The 15,766-nt window shown below is 41.4% G+C and overlaps 1 protein-coding gene across 7 annotated transcripts in view; it reads left to right on the plus strand.

Annotated features, from left to right (window-relative positions):
• atp1a3b (ATPase Na+/K+ transporting subunit alpha 3b) overlaps window positions 1-15,766 on the plus strand; it is a 44,698-nt gene that overhangs the window by 1,852 nt on the left and 27,080 nt on the right. For 2 of the 7 annotated variants that reach the window (XM_086037724.1, XM_086037725.1), the window contains exons 1-3: window positions 10,399-10,555; window positions 10,649-10,694; window positions 15,003-15,087. In XM_086037724.1, coding sequence (XP_085893850.1) covers window positions 10,660-10,694; window positions 15,003-15,087 — 120 coding nt within the window. In that variant the 5' untranslated portion in view covers window positions 10,399-10,555; window positions 10,649-10,659. Of the gene's footprint in view, window positions 1-10,398; window positions 10,556-10,648; window positions 10,695-14,561; window positions 14,890-15,002; window positions 15,088-15,766 lie in introns of those variants that run through there. The other 5 variants (XM_086037726.1, XM_086037728.1, XM_086037731.1 and 2 more) reach the window with 4 other exon arrangements.

Raw genomic sequence — 15,766 nt, forward strand, 5'->3', positions numbered from 1 at the left:
GCACTGGGGGGTGGGGGGGTGGGGGGTGAGTATGAGTCAGGAGAGGAGTGAAAAGTGAGATCAGATGATCAAATCCAAAGACAGAGCAAACTACAACCCTGATAATGATCATATATCTTAAATGAGTACCTGTCCAATCGTATCAATCAAACCTGAGCGTGAATATCATACAGCAACATAACATTAAGAAGAAAACACACAGTACACGGTGATTAGATCATGTTACCATGTGTTATTCAGTATCCCACAAATTTACATGGCCTGAGGCGAGTACAAAATCGCTTTTCGTTCAGCACCGCCAGGAAACATAACATAACCACAACAGGGCCTGGAATTGGAAGGGTGAAAAAATATATTATTTCTTTTTTAACATTTCTCAGATTTTAGGGCTTCTGTGTTTTTGAATTTCTACCCAACAATGACAGTCTATCAAAATGTGGAGTCTGGTTCAAATGGTCACCTCAACTTGACCACAACACACCAAGAAGTTTGAAAATCAGATGATGGGTTCAGGAGAAATGGAGTTTTTTATATTGAAAAAAATCCTTGAAAAAGACTTTTGAAAAAAATTACATTTCCGAACATTTTGCTGGTGTGTATGCTTGTGTTTGCCCCTTTTTTTTTTTTTTGTCCCAGTACGTATGTTTTCTATGTGCACTAACCTTGCCCGAGGGTTTGAAATGATGAATAGTTGATGACAAAAGCTCGAGTTGCCTTGTTGTGAATCTGCCTTGTGGCTCCCTATTAGTGTTTCCTTTCTGACCCAGACTAAACACACTAAAACACAATCATCCAGATGTCTGTTGGCAGTCAACACTCAACTTGATAGCCACATTTATCTGGCACGTTTTGTTATTTATTTTTTTTGCTTGACTTGCTTCATTCTGCACCATCATCATCATCATCGTCGTCATCATCACTGACACTCCTTTCATTTTAATCCCGTATCACATTTCCGGGCACAGGTACAAACGTGTCGACTCAATCGTACAAACACACACATTAATATGTTCTACGGGCTGCCAGGAGATGCTTAAATAACACTGTGAAATGGGAAGAATGGGTAGGTTGGTTGGCACGTACAGTAAAAGTTTGTGTAATTAGCTAGGTAGGTAGCAACGGTGAATCCTCATTGTGGGTTAGCTAAGTATTATATGATTGAGGTCTTAAAGAACTTCTATGATTTTCTACAAAATTTTGTTTTTGCGCAGGATGTTCTTTTACTAATTTCAGTCAACTACTTTATAAAGCTGCCTTGTAGTTACTGTAGATGACCCTGAGGACTGTATTTTGAATGCAGTTGCATTGCTTCACTTTTGGTCTTCCTATGGCTGTCATTGGATTATTATTAGAAGCATGTCCACACAGGAAATATTCCAAGGGCAAAATAGCATCCCTTTTAATTATAAAACTCGTCCTGATTCTGTGTCACGCAGATTGAGATTAACCTTTTGACGTTGGCCGCCGACTCTGCAGGTCTATTTTAATATGCCAGAACTTAATCCTAATTGAGCTCAGCCACTGAGCAGGTCCCCGGGCACAATAATGTGGCTAATACAGCCGACGTGAACAGCTGGACGCCGCAGACTTGCACTGTTGCATTGTGGGTTATCTGGGGAGCAGACACGCAATTGCAACAGCGTGTGCTACTTTGCTCTTTAATATGGGGGGGGGGCTTTTCAGATGCCTGAAAGGTCACGAAATGTTGGGGAAATTGCATGGCAAAAAGGTCAGTAGTTAATAGAAATCATGGTCAATCAACTTTTTTCGTTTTGTTGTTCGTAGGCTGTATTAACAATATTGATCAAATACATTTTTTGGCTTAGAAAGTGCAATAAAATGTAGTGATCAGTACAAAAAATATTGTTATTGTTATGGATTTCTAATATTTAAAAATGGTTCAACATTAATGTATACATTTTAGAAAATAACAAAATATAAAATATTTTATGTGTGATAACACAAAAAAATATTTAAACTATAGTATAATACATCTCTAATTTTACAAATAAAATGAAAGTAAAATCAATTAAAATATTTGAATACACAATATAATACCTTTTTCAAGTTCACAGTTCTCAAATTATGTGGAAAAATGACTGCATCATCAAAGGAATGAATAACATAATAATCGTTTCACGTATTTCAAGCGCATCATTTCAACTCACTTTAAGGTGTGTCAAATGTGTGAAAATACAAAGCCAAAAATCAGAAATTAAGAACAAAATAAATGAATGAAATTTCAGTGCATTTTAGGATACATACCGGAAAACGATCCAATACAAACGAATGAAATATTATTCGAGTAGAACAGCAAAATGAAAACGCCAATCGCGCGCGATGCGTTCATGGCCACGCGTTGTGTCCTTGCGCGTGTCACTCATCTTGCTCTTGTGACGCCGCCGGATGGCCTCTCGTGGGGTGGCGTAAACACGTGTGTTGCACTTTAAATGGAAATCTGACAATCAACCCCCCCCCCCACCGCAACATCCCGCCTCCCGAGCTTTGTCAAGAATAAGTTTTGTGTATATGTGTGTATGCACATGGCTTGACCCATCCATGTGTTGACACATATAACCTTGGGAGGTCTCTTTCTCTGAGCATTATGGGATGGCTCAGACAACAGCAGCAGCAGCGGCGGTGGTGGTGGTGGTGGTGGGGGGGTGGTTTATCCAATCCAATCCAATCAGCCGTTAGGGTCTCGGTGCTCATCATCATCTCCGTGTTACTCATGGCTTCACACGCAGCACAAGATGTCCGCCGCCCGCGGAAGAGTACATATGGAAGAAGCAAAGATGTAGGCCGAGAAGGCGGCAAGCGGCAGCTAAAAATAGACTCTTAAGGGAAGAGGAGGAAGAGGCGGGGAGGAGAGAGGAAGGAATGAAAAGATAGATAGACACCCAAAAAGTGCTAAGTGACGTGACTTCACGGATTGGATGACATCTTGCTTCAGGCTGTTTCTTTGTCATGCCTATGTGACGTTTACTGTAAATATAAACATTACAACTTGTGATTATAAAACAACTGCATAGCGTGGTCTTTTAGTTGCTAGCTTAATGCTAATGCTAAGTAGAATCTATGTTGCGGTGCTTTACGGATTGAACACAACTGGTGCAGCGACGAGATGTAGACAGACATAACAATACTCAGTCATAAATTCTTCATCCACATTGTAGAATGACTAATATTGGTGCCATACGGATGAGCTCGGAAAGAAGACCTCTCGATGAACAGCGTTCATCTGTTCCAGAAGGTGCAGTATTTAATGGAGGCATTGTGCCAACAACTATTAAATTCGTTTCGATCAGGTACAATATTATAGAGTGCTGTTTTTCTCGTTGTTTTTATTTTTATTTTTTCATTTGAATGGAAAAAGAAGATTTGCGATATGAGTGAGTTCATGGTCATGAAATGAATTAAACTCTTATCTCAGGGCTCCACTGTACTGTATTCTCGCTGCTCTGTGAGAACATCAAAAATTACTGTTGGGACAATCGTATTAGTTGAGAACCTGCCCTGCCTCTTCTTCTTGCTATTCATTACACTGCGTCCCTCTAGTGCTGCCCAACATGTTGTGGCATAATCAGGTACTGCACTAAAAGTAAGTGCTGCTGCACAGTTTAAGCACCAGTTGTTTGACGCTTTATAATGACTGTAACATTTATGCTAAGTTCCATTAGCGTGCCTATGGCATTCTGCATTATGTTAGCATTAAGCTAACAGGTTTATTTTTACCTTATTTATCTTATCTTATTCTTTTTTGTTTTATGTGTCAGGTTTGCAGCAAACTGCAACAACAACAACTTGATTTGGCGGCTTTGTTTTTATATTGTTATTGTTGACATGTTTGACAAGAAAGCACTTTTCTTAGGCCAATGTGTTTGTGTGCACTTATTAGCAGTAAGGAGAAGCCATGGAGCAGACACGCTGTGGGCGGCCTGATTTGTGGCCGACATTCAAGACGCTAACTTACTCCCACTTGTCGGGCTGCTGGCAATAATCCATTCATTCATTCATTCATTATCCATACCGCTTATCCTCACAAGGGTCGCGGGCGTGCTGGAGCCTATCCCAGCTGTCTTTGGGCAGTAGGCGGGGGACACCCTGAATTGGTTGCCAGCCAATCGCAGGGCACACAGAGACAAACATCCGCACTCACAATCACACCTAGGGGCAATTTAGACAGTCCAATCAACTTACCATGCATGTTTTTGGAATGTGGGAGGAAACCGGAGTACCCGGAGGAAACCCACGCAGGCACGGGGAGAACATGCAAAGCAATAATCCAATGTAATAATATTAAAAAAGAAGAAGTCCAGCCTTGACGAGGCCAACGGACTGGCTACGCTCCTAAATGCAAAATAGTAGTGTTGAGTCATACTTTTTTTTTTTTTTTTTTTGATTTTCATTTTGTGCTAGCCATTTAGTCATAGACACTCATTGGACGCTTCATTAGGTACACGCTCTAATACAAGCGCTGTAGAAAAAAAAATTACCCTTCCAAGATTAGAATGTTCCGTCAATTTGTTTATTATTACGACTACACAATTATTAACACTGCACATCATACCAAGAGAGGTACTTTGAAAATTTTGCTGCCTTAATTTCCCCAAAATATTAGGAGCTCCTTCAAGTGTAATGCAGTGCAATTCCAAACAACTTCAACTACAAAACACAAAGTAAAGGACAATAAAATACATTTACAGTCAAATATAACGCAATGAAATTAGATTACGTTCGACTACATTCAAAATAATCTCATTAAATACTGCTAAATTAAATACATTGAAATAAACATCTGATTGTGCAGGTAAAAGAAATCACAATAAAATGAATTCCCAATTAAATACATTTACAGAAAAATACAAGACAAGCACGTGTGTGTGCCTAATGTCAAGGCCCCACCCGAGATTAGCAAAATATTAGAAACAGTGCCTTCCAGTATAATACAGTCCAATTACACAGCACTTCGATAGCATGAATCAATGGAATTTAACAGCTCTAGCATTGGATGCGATAAGATGTGGTGACTGCTGTGTGTGTGTGTGTGTGTCCATACTTTGATACGTGTGAGTTGTGGCGTGTGACAGATAAGTAATGTGACGAGGAGTGAGATGCATGCGGGGGAGGTAAGAGGGTTTGTGGTCGCCGCGGCGACCTTCACGCTCCAGGGTCTCCTGACGTGCGGCCGTGACGGGGCAGCGCCCTCCATGTCGGCTCAAGGATAAATGTTTTCCCTTATGGAGATGACCTGCCAATCATTCTCACTGTATGTTCTACATCCAAAGTACAGTAGCAACACAGGTGCATATTTAATACAGAGCAGTCATTAAATGAAGATGCATGTGTTCACATTCACTGTCTGTTGTCCTTATAATATGTTGATAGTTCAGATTTTTTTCATAGAATCAAGACTATTTATATATACACAGAATGTTGACTTTATTCTTTATAAGATTGTTCATGAAATTAAAATGTTTTACGTTTGTAACATTAAGACGTTTTCTTGTCAAAATTAGATTGCACTATGGTGCAATTAAGACTTTTCCTCATTATATAAATATTGAAATAAAACAAATAACAAACCTCGCTAAAGTATTGCTTAGCATCTGCACCACAAACTGCCCCCCTCCATCCCCGAGGCCCTCCCTGTCAGCTTCCCCGCAAGGTTATTCCCAAGGACGCCCGGCTCCTAGCATCCCCCCCCCCCCCCGCCCGCCGCGTGATTGGATGGCGCTTATTAAAGGGCCGCTTCCTCCTCACATACATGAGCACATGGCCGCCACTGCAGCAACACTGTCGTCGCTCCTCTTGTAGCTATTGTACATGCGCGCACACACGCACATGCTCATAGAGGGTTACAAGATGACAAAATCATCTTTCAGTTTGTTGCCATGTGCTGCTCATCAAAAATAACAATGTGCAAGTTATGGCGATACTTTTATACAGTACTTTTTTTGTCTAATATTTGTGTATTCGTTCTGCTCTTAATGTTTTTCTAATGGGTTTATATTATTTTGTAAGTTTTCCATTTTGTATAATATTTTCTTTTGTCTATATTTTGTAATATTGTCTATTTTTAAGTATTTGGTCCTAATATTTACTATGTAATCTTTTTATATTTTTTCTGCAATATATATATTTTTTCGTATTTAAAGCGGAGGTCAACCCAAACATATTTTTTTCATATGTTCCCATATGTTTCATATGTTAATTTTGCGTTTGTGGAATACAAATTAAGCAGCACTTGTTTTTACGCCTTCTCTGGGGGCGGCCATTTTGTCTTCTGTCGACTGAAAATGACATCACAACTGCTCACGGCTGACCTGTTTTCTGAATCTGCGCCGTGATTGGTCATTGTGAGCAGTTGCGATGTCATTTTCAGTCGACAGAAGACAAAATGGCCGCCCCCAGAGATGGCGAAAAACGAGTGCTGCTGAATTTATATTCCACAAGCGCAATATTTATCAGAATGCCCTGTTTCAACTAGTGGGCTTGCATAGTACATAATCTTGAAAAAAAAAATATTTGTGTTGACTCCTTCTTTAACATGTCCTCATATTTTTTTTCTTTCTTTAAAACATTTGTTTGCTTTTTTTTTTTTTAAGATATTTATTGCAACACAACTATCATTGTAATGACATGGAGACGATGCTTGCCCCTTCGGCTGCTCGGACCCCTGGCTGCCCTCTTCGCGGCAGCTCACTTATCACACAACTTGCATTTGCAGCGAGGAACGGGGCCACAAAGTGTGTGCTTGCGATGTCCTGCAATGTCCCCTTTTGCTTTATGCTAAGCAATCGTGACACACTACAAGCTCAGCAGACCTGAAAGGCAAACAGCCTCCAAGCACACGATGAGCCCCCGACTCCAAACGTAGCCAGCCGGCAGCCACCTGCTCCCCCAACACAACGATAAGAGAGGATTGACAATCACACTAAAGACAAAAAAAAAAAGCGTTGCTCAGTCTAATGCGTGCTTAATAGGTTTGAAGTGCACCACAGCTAATCTGTTGAGCGATAACAGCTGTGGAAAGCTAGTTTGCCCTCAGCCTAGTAACCTCGTTGGCAGTACAGAGCAGCAGGAGGGACAATGAAGTAGCAATGTTGGCGATCCAAATCTTCCCAACAATTCGTTTTTACTTTGGAGTTTACTAAAAAAGTCCACTTCGTCCACTAAAAGTGGAGCTGTTACAACAAGAGAGTTAAAAGCTCTCGTGCGCAATTTATTCATTTCAATTTCTGATTGTTTTCTAAATTGTCACTTTGGTCTCGCAATGTTACGAGTTGTTCTTGCGACGCTAAAACTTTCCAACTGACTTTCTTTTTTGTAAAAATCTCAAATGATCCTGTTAACTTGAGTACATCTTTTTTCTTTCCCCGTCAAATTCTCTTCTTCAAACTCGCTACATTTCGATTCTTTTTTTGTGAAGCTACAGCGTTTTCCGACTTTCTTTTTGTAAAATTATGAAATGTTCCTGTTAAATTATGTCTTTGTTGTCGTATATCGCTTTTTTCGTCAAGTTATAACTTTAATATCGCAATGCTACTAATCGTTTTTGTGAAGCTACAATTTTCCCATTTGTTCTTTGACTTTGTTTTTGTACAATTGTGAAGTTTTCCTGTTAAATTGCAGCCGTATTTTCATGAAACTTTTTTTTTTTTTTTGTAAAATTATCCCTTTAATCTCGCAACGTTACAAAACAATTCTTGTAGGCTTTACAACAGGATTTTGTGTGTTATTGTGCCATTTAAAAAAACAAAAGTATTTTTTATAAAATTCTGAAATTGAAGTTACAATTGTATTTTCACTTTTTTGGTGTGAATTTAGCATTTTAATCTCGCAACGTTACGAGTTAACTCCATTTGTGTAAAGCTACCACTTCACAATTGTTTTCCCGTCATTCTCCAACTTTTTAAAATGACTTTAATTTTGCACGATTCTGACATGTTCCTCTGAAATTACTTTTTTGTAAAGGAATCATGCTTTTGGCATAAAATTATGACTTTATTTTCAGCTAAATTTGGACTTTTTCTTGCAAATGTCCGGCTTTTTTTTTTTATATAATGAAATGACTTGATTTTAACAAAACTGTGTTTCCTTCTATAATCCTAACATTCTCATAATACTGCTACTTGAATCTTGTAACGTTACTACTGTAATTTTCTAAAATTACAAACACACCTGTAGATCTGCTATGGCGCATTGGTTTGGAATCCTACTCTACGGACGGAATGTTAAGGGGAGAATTTTGCTGCAGTGGTGGCGGTGCTGAAAGAAAAGATACCGAGGGGACAAGTGAGCTCCCGAGGGAGAGGGAGGTTGTTCCCCTGCGTTTCTATTTTTCTTCAATTTTTCCTCATAATTTTTTATTTGTATTTTCTGCAAGATTTGTGTATTTCTTGTCAAATATTTGTGCATTTGTATATTCTTTGGAATCGATACGTTTTCTATTGGTCACTATAATCGTGATAGGAAAGTTTCACCTCAATTGGAACCTTAACCCAAGTTCTGCATCCGGCTCTCGTTTTGAAAGCCAAGATGCAGATTTGAACGATTACGACCCGGTACTTTTTTTCTGCTGATACAGGCTTTCCTCTTTCCGGTGCCCTTCATTCGTGATACGTGCGAGCATGCGACACGGTCCACTCGCAGTGTTGATTCCATCGGTCTGACGGCACTTACATGACTTGAAGCACGGTCATAGTTATATCCTGCTTTCTTATCTTTCGTCCAGGCGAACACTCGCAGGAATTTTCCATCACCACCCACCTGACTCACTCCGTCATCTTCGTCATGCCTCCATCCCTCCCTTTTCCTCTTTCAACCGATCCTCCTTTAACCTCATCATCCATCCCCGGTGATCCCGAGTATGTGTTTGCCCCCCCGCCCCCGCCTTCATTTCCCCGCCTTCCTCTCACTCCTTGCCACTGGCGACCCTGCGAGTGAAGCACAGATTATGTCAGACGTTTCTAAAAGCGGATTAGCCGAGATCACCTTCACACACGCAAGCGTGCGCAGATGACTCCCATGCGAACGCCCTTTTCTAATCAAAAGTATGCCCGTGCAAGTGTGGACAAGCTTCTTTTTTAGCATGTCAATGCTGGTTTGTTTCGAAATGGATGGCAAACCGCAAGTCGTACTCCATGTACTGGTCGGCGGTTTACTTCATACAAGAGCCAATGTAAGAAATGTATGAAAATGTCTGTGGAATAGCAATATCTAGGGCGGTGCTTCTCAAACTGGTGTTCACCGTGGTTTTTGAAATGAGACCAGGTGAAATAATTTCAAGACTCTTTCCACTATTAATGTGACCTACGACCTGCAAATAGGTGAATTCGTGGCTAGCAAACAAAAAATCCAGCTGAATTATCCTTGATCATATAAATGTATTTATATTTTATACCGTATTTTGTCCACCCCCGCTGTCGAGTGTATCTGCGATTCTAAAAAGAGCACAGCATTCACTGTGAGTCTGCGACGCATGACACTGAGGCCTTGTGACATTTTGCATCCATCCGTAGCCCTGACTCACGCCTCGCGTCACATACGTTTCCAAAAATTCTCCATGGCCTTCATTTGGCTCACCATGTGCGTGTGTGATGCGCTTACGTGTGAATGTGTGTGACACAATGCTAGATAAGATGAGGACCAGCGGTGTATTTACAGCGGAAGTCAACCCAAATATATTTTATCAAGAATAGGCCCACTAGTTGAAACACGGCATTCTGATTAATTTTGTGTTTGTAGAATATAAATTAAGTAGCAAAATGCTATCTCTGGGGGCGGCCATTTTGTCACTTCTAACGACTGAAAATGACATCACAACTACCAATCACGGCTGACCTGTTTTCTGAATCTGAGCCGTGATTGGTCGTTGTGAGCAGTTGTGATGTCATTTTCAGTCGACAGAAGACAAAATGGCTGCCCCCAGAGATGGCAAAAAAACGAGTGGATTAACACTTATTCCGCAAACACAATATTAATAGGAATGCCCTGTTTCAACTAGTGGGCTTGCATAGAACATATTCTTGAAAAAAAAATGTTTGCGTTGTTTTCTAATTTAGCACATTTTTTCAGGTATCTCTTCTTTACTCAGCTATTGATTTGAGTTTTTCTGACCACTTTTTATTTGACTCCCTATATTTTCAAATATTATCCTTACTTTGGAACAATTGGCTTGTTTAGCTGATTGATTGTGATCTGAGTGTCTTTTAAGGTTGGATAAAAAAAAACATCACACTGCTTAGTCAGCTCATCATTTTATTTATTGCATCACTCATGGCTCTAAGACCTTTGAAAAGGAATTTGGGCAGATGATATAAGCAGTCATTTGCTTTTGTGAAGTATGAAAGGCTTTTTGTGTGGTCGGCTTGAGTTCAGTCTTCGATGTGGACGGCTGGGGCTGGCACGCTGTATCATTTTAATCAAAAAGAGCATAGTAAATTAGCAATTTTTTGGAGCGGGGGGTATAATTATCGATCGAACATGATTTTGGGGTGGTGTCATGTTGATTTTGGTGCACGATCGTACCAGTATATGATAACAATTTAAGGTATATTACCAACTGGAACAATGCAGTGTTTGGTAACACCGGGCAAGATGACGATTTTGATTTATGTTTTGTTTTGTATTTCCTGAAAACTAGTGATTTTGGAGATGAGACGATTCCACCCGTCAGCATCGACATACAAGTATGGTGTATTTTTTGTAATCTTATCATGAGCTGATTTAGATTTTTTTTTTCTTGTTATTGCGTTTTGACAAAGCTACGCTAACACGTTGTTTTGAACAACAAGTGTCAAGTAACAAGATTTGTTTTGTAGATTAATGAAAGAGGGTAAATATTTTGGGTGCAGAGAATTCTTTTGTTCTTTGTGCCAAGCTAACAACACGGCTATTGTATATCCAGTGTTTGCCGCTAGTGGTGGGGGATGGTTACGAGCCTGACTAGAGAAAATCCAAATGTGTACTTGCCTATAGATGCCACAAGGTGGCAGTAAAACATACTTTCCTATTAGATAGTCCTACGACTTCATTTATTGAAGCTCCTCCCTTTACTGCGACACTGTTTAGTGGTACGAAGATTATGCCAAAGCAATACTTGAACAGTGCTTCAGTCTGAGCACAAGAATTGGAATAGGTGAGGTTTTCAGCAAAAACAAAACAAAAATGGAGAATAACTCTGAAAAAAAAATCCACAAACGGGTGAATTTCTGAATAACGAATTGCATTGTAAAATTTTTTTTTAATGAAGTACATATCATGCTATACTTTTTTACGTTTAGTAAGTGAAGTACAGGAGTTGAATCAATATTTTTACTTTTACCCATCTTTTTTACACACGTATTTGTACATCAAGTACATTGTGTAGTACATTGAGTACTTTTTGCCACCTCTGAATTGAATTGATGAGCATCCGCCCACAGCAACAAAATGGGCAACAGCACCCCCCTTTTTTGTATCATCCTTCAATTTCTGACTCAGCAGAATAAGCCCTCAGACAAGGTCATCTGACTTGTGTTGCCGTGGCGACCAAGAATTGTTGGGTGCATTTTTGTTTCCCTCCCTCCTAATCCCCTCCCCCAGAACACATGTGAGGAAACATGCAACGAGATGCGGTAACGGCAGGAGAGGCAGCGGCAGCCATTTTGCAAGCAGATTGGAAATAAGTATTAGCGACGAGCCCCCTTTAAGCACGTCAAACCGCAGCGGCGTGCTCGCGCGACGCCCTGGGGCCTTGTGTGAGAACAGGCTCTGCTTTTCCCTTGCAAATTAGCAGTGCATGGTTGAAGCCTCGCTGCACTGCAGCGTCGTCCCCTCGCTTGGGAAAGAAACGCGGCGGGGAAGAAACGTGACTCATGGTTGCTGCATAAGGGTCGCCTTCTGCTGATTCTGTGGCACGGTTACATAAAATGACGTTTGTATTCAATCCGGCACGGTTGGCCTGGAGCGTAGCCCGTTCTCTTTCTTTTCAGTGTTTCTCTTTGCGTGTGTCAACATGCGGAATGCAAAATAAAAAGGTGTGCCCCAAAAATACTACCTTGGTTGCTGAGCTCTCAATGCAGCATGAGTGGAGAAAATTCGATTGACCATTTGATTCCGTTGAGGAAACAAGGACATTTTATAAGGCAGCATGGTGGTCGAGTGCAGTGATTCCCAACCCTCATAAAAAGTCTACACACCCCTGTTCAAATGTCAGCTTTTTGTGATTTTACACAAAAATGAGACCCAGATAAATAATTTCAAAACAGTTTCCACCATTAATGTGACTAATAACCTATGCAATTCAATTTTAAAGCGGAAGTCAACCCAAACATTTTTTTTTCAAGAATATGTTCCCAGCAGGCCCACTATAGTTGAAACACGGCATTCTGATTCATTTTGGTTTTGTGGAATATAAGTTAAGCAGCAAAATGTACTTGTTTTTAGCCATCTCTGGGGGCGGCCATTTTGTCTTCTGTCACTGAAAATGACGTCACAACTGCTCGTAAAGACCAATCACGGCTGACCCGTTTATCTGAATCTGAGCCGCGATTGGTCATTGTGAGCAGTTGTGATGTCATTTTCAGTCGACCGAAGACAAAATGGCCGCCCCCAGAGATGGCTAAAAACGAGGTGATTAACATTAACAAACGCAATATTTATCAGAATGCCCCGTTTCAACTAGTGGGCTTGCGTCGAACATATTCTTGAAAAAAATGTTTGCGTTGACTTCCCTTTAAAAGATATTTTCCATAGGGTAATGAAACTGAGATATCGTGGTGCACAAGTGTGCGCACCCTCCTAAAAATGGGATGTGGCTGTGTTCAGAATTAACCAAACACATTCAAACTCATGTTAAATGCGAGTTATGATGCACCTAATACCATTTTAAGTGCCTCAGATTTACCCTAAAACAAGTCAAATTGCCTATTCCCACCTCCGATTGTCGTCGGTCTGGTCTCAGCATTGACCCAGCAGTAGGGCGGCGACAGGCTAATTTCATTCATTCTTGATCCTTGGGGTATTTTGATAAAAGCAGGTCACAGGCATACTATTAAAAATCCTTGGAAGTGTTTTCAGTTGTAAATAAAGTGCTCAATATGTCCCATCTAAGGTGGTGTGAGGCATATTAGCTATACATAACCTAACAATCACACACTTATGTAGGTGACCTTAGGAGTCAAGCAGGCAGAAGTGGGTGTAGAATATATAACATAATAAGTGACAAAAGGTAATAATGCAAAAAAAATACCCTAAGGAAATGTAGCTAGCCCCCTTAGCTTAGCTGGCTAAGCTTGCTTGCATCATGGATAGTAGCTTGGCCTTGTAACATTAGCATTTTAGCGATTAGCCTATTTCAAGGTTCCGACTGAGAGTATGTAGCTTGCCTCTTCAGCTTAGCTGGATAAGCTTGTCCAAGCAAACGATAGTAACGTGTAACATTTGTGTTTTGGTGATGAGTCTCTATGCAAATGTTGCAACCAAAGAGAAAGTTAACTGAGATGGCTAAGTTTACAAGCACCATGGATCATTACCAGATACATTCTGGTACTGTTATTTGGCAAATTTATTATTATCATTATTATTATCATTGATGTTTACCTTGGAGCAGATGACGATGTCTGTTGATTTTTGAGGGATCTGAGGCGACAGATGCGGGGACGGCTCCAGGATTGTTTCTCTACTGAGGCTAAAGGGGGGCTGAACTGATAAATAGGGGGGGGCTGAAAAAATATTTATAGATGTATTTTATAATATCAAATAAAATGCTTAACAGTGGCTAAACATGCATGGGAATGTGGGAGAATACTGGACTACTGGGAGAAAAAAAACCCATAGAAAGCACAGTGAGAACATGGAAACGCCACACAGGATTATTATGATTAAAATGAAATTAAATGATAATACGTTACGCTTTTTAAAAAAATATATTAGCTCAAATTTGAACTCTTCAAGCTGCTGTAGCTGTAAAACCTGAAGTGTAATATATGACTACTAAACAATTTTCCCCCCATCGCTGCATCATATTTTATTTTATAAATTTATGACGTTATAAAAGTGGAATGTAGAAAATGTTCCCCTGCCCCTGCACTACAGCAATGAATAATTTATACGCAAATGCTGACTCTGCATAGTGAGCGATGCTCTCCTGCTGCTGCAGATTAAGTGCATCGATGCAACCGTACACACAGAGACGCACGCACACTCATAGGCTGATAGCGTTAGTGTCTGACCACGTGACACGAGGACATGCCAAAAATAACACAATGGCTGCTTGTCATGCAACACGAGAACAAACACAAAAGCACGACAAGCCCAATCTAACCTTCCCTCGGGTTTCTACATTAAAGCCTTGCCGTGGCTATACAGCTAGCGGCTGAGCTAGCCAGCCGCTGAAATCTGCAGTAAAGAGGGCGGGGCCAAGCTCCCCTCCAATTAGCCGACGGGAAGGAAACGTTGACGCCCATTGGTCGTCACTGAAGAGACGCTCGAATTCGCGATTGGACAGCGGGCCGAGCGTTGGAAGTAGGGGCGTTGGTTATTGGCTACGGTGCTGGTGGTGGGCGGGATGTATTCAAATCAGCAATCCGACTTTTTAGCCATTCGCTCAGGGCGGCGCTTCTTTCACAGGCGGAGTGGTGCGACGTGAGGAGAGCTGCGGCAAGCTGTTAGCTCTGTTACCGAGCCGCGGAAGGATACGAGTGACCGGCAGGAGGGGTAGTGCGGCTCGCGAGTTAGTTACGCCGGTCCTTTCTGGCGAGTGATACATCCACGCGTGATGCTCCGCTTGAGACCGCGACATTTCTTTTAAAACAAGGCACATAAAGCGCGGCTGGGAGTGCTCGTAGACGTTTTCACCGAGCTTGAATTTGCGAGAGCCGCGTGAGGAACGGCAACTTCTCGGTGACGCACTCACCTTAAGCCTCGATTGCATTCCCCCTTGTCTTGCCTCAAGACTGGTCCTACCACCATTTTCTCTTTCTTCCCCCCTTTTTCCCCTTCCCGTCCACTACAAGACGTTTTAAGGGCGCTCCAGCGGAGAAGACACGCCTCTCAACCTGCGAGGAAGACAAGAAGAAGAGTGACTGCGCCAAAATGGGGGTAAGAACATCATTCGTCACTCCATTCCACCCCCGCTCAATCCTGTACTGACACACACCCGAAGCGGCCTGAGAAGCGAGCTGTAGTCCGCCACCACCACCTCCGTGGCGGGGACGTAGAACCGGGATGTGGCGGTGCTAGGGAGGGGAGAAGGGAGGGTGGCGGGGACCTCGACATGAAAACGTGATGTCATTTCATTTTTTCCCTGAGTGGAAATCCCGTGCATGGCTGAGTGACATTGACGTTAATGCGGAACTGCCTCCAGCCACACTGCGACAAAGCCTATTGTAGCCATTATGCGTTCACTCTCACTCATCTTTGCTATTGCCTCACGAGCACTGTTCTCTTATTGTGGATTCGTGTTTTATCGCTGTCTTAATTAGCTTTTACTGACTCATAAACACACACACAAATGGGCGGTGACCGTTTTCATAATGGAAAGTGTTGCTCAAAGTCCCCAAAGAAGACTAGGGCCCAGTGTCCTCTGTGTGTCTCATCATAGGCCTCACTTTTGCCTGTAACCTTGCCAACCATTTTCGCTAGGCCTTAATCGGTTTATAAAGGGGGGACAATGTGGGCGGTATGCATTTTAGACATGTTTTCACCCAAATGTCAAGTAAAAGACTGGTTTTAGGGATACTAGAGGACATGAGGGGTTTTATTGCCATGACCTCCATGT

This window comes from Filicampus tigris, chromosome 8, assembly GCF_054856515.1.
Source record: "Filicampus tigris isolate MCC_2025a chromosome 8, RoL_Ftig_1.0, whole genome shotgun sequence".
Classification (NCBI taxonomy): domain Eukaryota; kingdom Metazoa; phylum Chordata; class Actinopteri; order Syngnathiformes; family Syngnathidae; genus Filicampus; species Filicampus tigris.